Below are 8,449 nucleotides of genomic sequence, written 5' to 3' on the forward strand. Positions count from 1 at the left end.
TTATTAATTAGTAATAAAATAGAAAATGGAGGAAATTACTTTGATTAAGGTATTCATTCATCTTCCCTTCGAAACAAATCAATTTTGGAGACGAAAAACTGCAGGAAGCCGTAAAGGTATTAAGCCGTATTGGGTATTAAGTTTAACACCTAATATTACTCATCTCAGTCTCAATATTTCTGCATGCGTATTATTTATTTTTCCAAATAATTATTCTTCTCTCTGATTGATCTTATTACGTATTTTTTATTATAAGTATATTATATATATGGATAAACAAATTTCAATAATTTCATTATTTATCTTACCTACTACTGCACTGTTTACGAGTGTCTAAATAAATTATAGCTTTAACTCTAATTTTTATTACTTATATTAAGTCGCATTTTTCCGCAATACCATTGGTGGAATTTATGAAGAAACAATTGTCATGCCTTCTACTAATAGTAGCATTCAAATGTTCGATATTTTTATATCGATGCCTTCGTCCATTCAGAACGCGTAATCCGTTATCCGAATTTTATTTCGGTGAAAATTATAAGTCCTTAGGGAATGAAATTCATAATCACATAAAATTACACGTGACATTATGCAAAATTGCGAAGAGAAAAGTTCTAATGGATTATTTGAGTACACATACAAGGTTTGTAATTTTAAAACTTTTTCAAACATATAAAACAATTAGTTTGCGATTTAACCATTTTAATTATACTTTAGAAATGTTAAATAAAAAATTCACTTTAGCACTTATAAAAAATAACATAAATAAGATACTTAATTTCTAAAAATTTATTTATAGATTTGATAAGTAGAACAGATTGTGTTACTTCTGTTTAATAACCTCTTACCAATTATTATAATTTCTTTTTTGAAAAAATATAATATAATATCAAAGAGATATTTTTGATGAAGGTGCTATGTCGCGAGAAAAACATAAAACCTTTGCTAACGATACAAATGCATCTGCAAAAGAACTGCTTGCGATTTTGTGCCGATTATATAAATTTGAAAGACTGGTTGCCACTATTGAACAGTATAATGGAAGATCGAAGTCTGTCCGAAATTTATGTATACAGTCAATGTCGCAATAAAAACATTAGAGAGAAAATGGATACAGAAGAGAAACTTATAAAATTATGGTAATTGAAAATATATTGAAAATTTACTTAATTTTGATAGATGTATTCCTTTTAACTTTAATATTAAACGACTTTAGTAATTAAGTGGAAACATGTTTAAAAATTTTTTTATTTGTCTAAAAATAATAAATATTAAATCATTCTTATATGATTCTTATATGTGATTCTTGATATAGATTTTTTTTTATAAAAAATTATTTGAAATTCCTGATATGATTTTCAAAAAATCAAGTCTCTTATATTTTTTAATCTTTCATGTAAATATTTAAAATGCCAATTAAAATTGTGACAAAAAGACAAATAAATTACTTTTTTACAAAGTAATTTTGTACACTCAAAAGCAACGTAAATTTTTTACATAAAAAATAATTAATATAGAGAATTAAATCATATCTTATTTTCAATTATTTTAACGTTTCTCAAAATAATTATTGTTACAAAAAATATTTAAATATTTAAAAATATTTGAATATTTTAAAATTAAATACTATGATTATTTGTTTTTTCGGATACTACTCGCAGTAAGTTTAAGCTTGCAGGTGACGCCGCAACAAAGAGATAATCAAAGGGAGAATTAAAAAATATGAAAATGGCAAAAAACGATGATATATAAACTCGCAAATTGTAAAATGGCAAATGGATTGGCATTCTACTCGCACATTCAGGAGATGCGCACGAAAGGACCGACGGCAGCCAGTATTGTACACGAATTGTCTTCTACAATGCTTCGTTCATTCCGTCGCAGACTGTTTGAAGAATTCGTTGATGATTACCAGCCTTACACTTGATGGTATCCCGCTTGCACTCAAGTATCTAAGGATCCTTGCTGATGGCTTGGTAAATAATCGTAATCTGCGAAACTTGTCATTGGCCAGATGTCGAATAGGTGATATGGGTTCGTTAAAATTTGTAAAATATTTAAATTTTTCAAACAACACGGAGAGAATTTTCTTTTAAAGTTTACCCTGAAAATATGGTGATTGTGGTACAATACAATATTTTAAAGATTTTTACCATGCACTTCAGTAAAATTGATTAAACTTATTTTATACTTTATTGTAGTTTTATTAATGAATGAGAGAGATTTATATTAAAATTCTTCGAAATACAATGTTGTCCCACGATTGTCATATTTTCAGGGTAAATTCTAAGAAAAAATTCTCTCCGTGAACCAATATAGATCTGACATAACTACGTATATTTCAAGTTCAACTTTCTCTTATAAATTTCTTTATAAATTTATAAACCTTTATAAATTTTAACTAGTGTAAAAGAAAAATGAAGATAATAATATATTTGCATTTATGTTTTTTTTATAGGATGTTATATGCTGTTGGAAAGTTTACAATGTAATTCAAATCTTCACGTTCTGAATCTATCGTCATGCTGCCTTACTAATAGAAGCGCTACGTGTCTGTCATTTTTCTTTAAAAAGAGAAAAGCAGATTTATTGCAAAATGTTTGGAAGGAGTTAACATTATCTCGTGATGCTCGCACAACGGAGGTATGTATATCGAGAAAAAAATTATTCTAATTAAGACATCACGTTTTTAATTTCAATTATTTAACACATTTGCATTCACATTTCAGGAAGAAGGATTGCAAGTACTAATACTTGATAAAAATTACCGATTTAGCGATATCGGTTTGAAGCAATTGATATGTATATTGAAAAATGACTTTTGGCTCAAAACATTATGTCTACGATGTTGCGGAATTACTCAACGTGGAGGAGAAATTGTGTTGGAATTTTTACAAACAAATAGCGTACTTACACAGATTGATCTCAGGGATAATGAAGTGTCGGCCGACATATTGCAAATTATTCGTAAGTTTCTAAAGAAAAGGAAACACAAAGGGGAAAGAATACCAATAAAGAAAAGATTACTGAACCACAAGCACTTCCTTGTACAAAGTATGGTTCCCAAGGACAGATCTTGTCAACATGCGAAAGAGAACAAATTTCTCAAAACTCAAACTGTAAATTATTTGAATTTAATATCGATTAAAATTACGCAAATAACTGCTAGTAAAAGTATTATACACTCGATTTATACAATATACTTTTCTGTTTTAGCACACTCAAATAAAAATGCAGAAAGATAGCATTTTACAAATGCAAAAAATCAGACATGTATACAAGTTGAAAAGAAGTGATAAAAAATATAGATTGCACACTGCAGTAAATAAAAGTCATATCAAGTGGTATAAAGCAGACGAATTAAAAAATCGCTTATCTCTCATGATCGAACACACAATCAGAACTTAATAAGAGACTTAGAAACGAGTACTAATTTTCTGTTGAAGGAAAGAGATCGCCGTTTGAGTGCCGAAGAAGCATATCATAAAATACAACCCCGACTGAGGAATCTCAAGAACAAAATTGCTATGCAAAATTCTATCCAGTCAAATATGCGTTACGAAAATCAAGTTTACGCAAATCTACAAAACGTATTCAATGACTTGAAAATATCTACAAACGGGAAAATATTAAGAGTGGATGACAAAAGTCTTAGCAAAGAAGCTAATGAAAACAAAATTAAGTCTAACGTTTGTTACAATCATTTAAATTAAAAATCAACCATTTAAAAATGACATTGCTCAATTCTTTCACAGAAGATACAATTGTTCAAAATAAAATCATGGCATTGATAATTTTGAAAATTTATATCTCGTGTAACTGTGTTATGCTGTATATAATTTAATGTGAAATTTATGTAAGTAAAAATTTTACGAATAAATCAATTACCTTAATTATATTCCCAGCAAACACAATGTTACATGTACATTACATGTAACATTGTGTTTGCTGGGTTTCTTATCTATATACTTTTCAAGCATTATTTATACTTTTTCTCTTATGATTTATATATAATAATTATAATTATAGTGTATAATTTTACATTTATATAACGATTTATTACACACTAAAATTCTAATATATTTTTGAATCAGTCAACTCTGCGATAATATCATTATCTTTCTTCGTTTTATGTTTAGAAGTATATTACATAAAAATCTTGTTCTCTCAAGTAGATACAAGTAAGGGCATCTATATCAGTGAACAAAGAACGTGAGCTCCGTTAATCGGATCGATAGCCTGTTCCGAACAGTAGATACATTATCTTCACAATGTTTCCTACGATCGATGTTCCCAACGGTTAATTTAAATGTACTTATAGTCGGCAATGTACCGTTGTACTGTTATTACCATCAAAGAAAATCGATTTCTGTGCATGGTCCTAGAGTACTATAGTAACAGAAGAAGATACAATATCGACACTTGATACTCTTAAAAGTTCTTGATATTGATTCTAGAAAAATAATACCTAAAATTTATGTTCTCCGGAAAGAAATAGAAACTAACAGAATCAATCAGATATCAGATACATATTGTACAATACCTTATGCAGTATTTGTTATAAATACAAATATATTTGCTTTGTATATACAAATAAAGAAACAGACGCGGAAATCCACTACATAAAACAAAAAATCTTCTTTTTATTTCCTAAAGTTATAAATCAATTAAAAAATATATTTCTTCTATTTTAATTCTTCTAGCGGAAACTAATAAAACTGTTTAGTGTATTAGTTACATTTAATTTATTAATTATTTTGCAAAAAATGAATTGGAATATATCATTTTTTTTATTACATAATGAGAAAATTATTGATAGTTTCAAACTATTATATAAAGCAAACAGTGCCTTAATGCTATATTTCTTCTTCTTATTTTATTCCTCTTTTCTTCTAAAATCTGATTTTTCTTTTATAATTCTTTTTTTGCACAGCATACTAATTAAATATATAATATTAAACTATATATATATAATTCGGACAACAGATAATTTTAAAGCTTATATATAGATAGTACAAGCTATATTATTCAACGTACGTTTGTCTTCATTTACTCTTATTTACTCTTATTTAATTTTATCAATGATTATTGTAAATATCTTTTTTAAAAATAATGCCGAATTATGTCAAAAGATTCACTGAGCAAATATCTATATCTAATTTTAATTTTATTATAGCTTGCCACTGTAATTACTACAATTAAACAAGAATCTCAATTTCTTCGTGATTTATCTTGGTAAGATAATAAGGTTCTCTGACTTAACATTCTTCAACTACTTCGTCGGCTACTTTTCTCTCATAATCTGCCCGCGCGATCGCATAAAATTACTCCTTCCCTTCTGATTATTTTGGCACTGGTGAACAAACGCTGAAAACTTTTCAGCCCCACTGACGCGGGCTTATGCTAATGACAAGAATTCTAATCGCAGATTATAATTGTTAATTCGTTAAATGATCCACAACTTTTGTGTATTTCCATTTTCCTGCGTAATTCCATTTAAATAAAACTCGTTGACTTATGTCCGATATAAAAGTGTTTCTTTTTTTTTATATTAGCCAAAAAATTGTATCTTATTCTGGAGAGTAGAACTCTTTAACTTATTATCATTAAAATAAAAAAAAATAATTTAAATTTTCATTTTATATTATAGACTCTATCTTTAAAATTTTTTACATTACCTCAATATTATATAATTTATATTATTCATAAAAAATGTATAGTTAAAAATTGTATATTAATTAATTATAAAAATAAAAAAGGTATGAGTTCTAAAAATAAAGCTAAATATTTTATAATTTATATTATTCATAAAAAATGTATAGTTAAAAATTGTATATTAATTAATTATAAAAATAAAAAAGGTATGAGTTCTAAAAATAAAGCTAATTACATTTACCTGATGATTTATCTACATTTAAGAAACTTTTAATTTCTGGTTCGTATTCTTCAGATTTAAAATTCTTGAATTTTGAAATCATAATTTATGTATGTGTGTGTAGAATTAATGTTTTTTTCTTAGATGATAATTACATTCATTTTCTTAATATTTTATAAATTTTTAAAGCTTATATATAGATAGCTATATAATATATAGCTATATAATACAAGCTATATTATTCAACGTACGTTTGTCTTCATTTACTCTTATTTACTCTTATTAGAAAGACAATAAAATTGCATTATTTTAAACATTAGATATAATAAGAGAATATTTGAAGGTATTTATTTTGAAAAGAAAAGAATATAAAAAACGGTTTTGTAGAGGATGCGCCACGGATAAATTCCATCTGTCGAACGTTCGTCGGCTGTGCATGCCAGCACTCGTCGCACGGCCAGCTGCAATTAATCCATTTTATAGATGCTGACGATGTAAATGAAGTTTCCGGTCGAGTGTCCGGAGCGGGAAAAGAGTGGATGGAGAGAACTGTACTGATGCGGTGGAAAAGGGAAGCCAAACCGGCCCGTTCGATGCTCGTAAAAAAGACCGTGGCTTTAACCGTCCGGTTGTAAAACCCTCTGGAAGCAATTAATAATAACCGCCCTTCGCAGTTCTCGCCCGAACGATAAAGCGAGCTTCTCCGCCTTTTCGGAGCGCAATCGTATCGCAATGAGAGCATAAACGCCGCAAAAGATGTTCGTATCAACTTACTTTATTCACTGTAATTAACTGTGATTCTTAAAATATATTTAAATATATTCTTAATGTTTGTTAAAAAAATATTCATGACTTTCATATCGCTACGTGATTAGGGAATAATATAGAATAATAATTTCTTAATTTTTTATTTTGAAATTCAACAATAATTAGTGTAAAAAATATTTAATAATAAATTTGATAATTCACATTCATTGAGAAATGCAACCAAGTATTCGTGATAATGCATCGAGAGATTATTTTTAGCGATTGACGTGCCACAGAGAAATATCACAATTATTCGGTTGTCGAGTCACAACGACTTTTCTTGGAACGCTCAATCAGGCAGTTTTGTTTTGAGATGACGGAACACAGTTCGCGGACAAATCGTAACATCGTGTCGAGATATCGGAAGAAGCTCCTGTCGGCCTGCAGGCCTTTCTCGTCTTTTCCTGACTACCGGCGACCTTAGCTTGGTGATGGATGAGAGGACACAGACTTTGCCGACAGCGCAATACCGTACAGAAGTAAGAGAAGACATGGACACAACACGTGCAATTCGAAACGTTATACATTTCCGTGTATACGTTTCCACTACGCGATATTGCCACACCGAATGGAACGAGATAGCGGCAGGTAATACGTAAAAGGCTAGGAAGAAAGCAGTTTGTAAATACGCGCCAAGATAAGATTTCTTTGGGGCCTATCCCGAAAGAAAAAGTATCCTATCGCGATTGCCTCGAAGAACCTTCGGTGTAACAGCGACATTCTGGTAATTCTGAGCTTTGCAAAAATATATAAAGAAACAAAACTAATCTTGTTACATATAATACTTAATACAATTTTGTATTACTTAAAACTAACAATTAAATTTAAAGGTTCCTATGAATAAATTCAAATTCAGTCCAAAGAGCTGTTAAGCCGGATGTTAATTGCTAAAAGAACACTGATTCGTTTTAATCATGATTCAATAAATATTAAAAAATTACTACAAACGTTTCGATCATTTCAAACAGTGGTCTTCCTCAGTGTATAATCAACTTAAAGTTGAAATTAAAACAAATCAACGTTCTTTCGGCAATTAACATTCGACTAGGCTTAGCCCTTTGTACTGAACAATTTTATATATTAGGTGTTAAACTTAATTCCTGCCGTTTGTCGTCTCCAAAATTGATTTGTTTCGAAGGGAAATACCTTAATCAAAGTATTATTAATAAAGTATTATTAATGAGTAATAAAGTAGAAAATGGAGGAAATTATTTTGTTTAAAGTATTCATTCATCTTCCCTTCGAAACAAATCAATTTTGGAGACGAAAAACGAATTAAAAGGAATTAAATTTAACACCTAATATATTGTATATGTATATATCGGATATATACATATATAAATAATATAAGTATATTACACAAACGATTTTGCTGAGATATCTAAAAATGTATCTAAATACAAATCTAAAAATAATTTTGTTAGACCATCAAAACAATTAATTATATATAACTCTTAAGTTGATAACAATGCAAAAAGATTTAACATTATGATGATTAATTTGTGCGTTCTATATAATTATTTTAATGGTCCAAATAATATTATTTTGAGATTTATATTTCAATGTATCTACGTTAAAAAACATAAATGAAATTGTGTATCTTTATTATGATTTAATGTATCTCGGAATGGAAGAGACTTCACAGTAATATATATCGTGAACACAGCGCAAGAAAAACATCCACCCTCTCTCGCATTGATCATTCGCAAGTAAAATCAAACACTGGTTTTCGCCGGATTCCTTCGTGAATCTCGCAGACGCGAAATA

The 8,449-nt window shown here is 28.7% G+C and overlaps 1 protein-coding gene across 1 annotated transcript; it reads left to right on the top strand.

Moving 5' to 3' along the window:
• Positions 1-396: 396 nt before the first annotated feature.
• On the top strand, positions 397-3,483 carry LOC108762011 (protein Cep78 homolog). Its single transcript, XM_018508811.1, has 6 exons — positions 397-643; positions 913-1,139; positions 1,805-2,034; positions 2,459-2,643; positions 2,730-3,119; positions 3,217-3,483. The coding sequence occupies exons 1-6, from the start codon at positions 590-592 to the stop codon at positions 3,406-3,408; spliced, it is 1,278 nt and encodes a 425-aa protein (XP_018364313.1). The 5' UTR covers positions 397-589; the 3' UTR covers positions 3,409-3,483.
• Positions 3,484-8,449: the final 4,966 nt, after the last annotated feature.

Source organism: Trachymyrmex cornetzi, unplaced genomic scaffold, assembly GCF_001594075.2.
Source record: "Trachymyrmex cornetzi isolate Tcor2-1 unplaced genomic scaffold, Tcor1.1 scaffold272, whole genome shotgun sequence".
In the NCBI taxonomy this organism is placed as follows: domain Eukaryota; kingdom Metazoa; phylum Arthropoda; class Insecta; order Hymenoptera; family Formicidae; genus Trachymyrmex; species Trachymyrmex cornetzi.

Excerpts from the sequence above, each read along its gene's own strand:
- LOC108762011 (XM_018508811.1), top strand. The coding sequence starts at position 590 with ATGCAAAATTGCGAAGAGAAAAGTTCTAATGGATTATTTGAGTACACA. Across the intron at positions 644-912 it reads TATTTGAGTACACATACAAG|GTGCTATGTCGCGAGAAAAA; the intron begins GTTTGTAATTTT and ends TTTTTGATGAAG. Across the intron at positions 2,035-2,458 it reads ATGTCGAATAGGTGATATGG|GATGTTATATGCTGTTGGAA; the intron begins GTTCGTTAAAAT and ends TTTTTTTTATAG.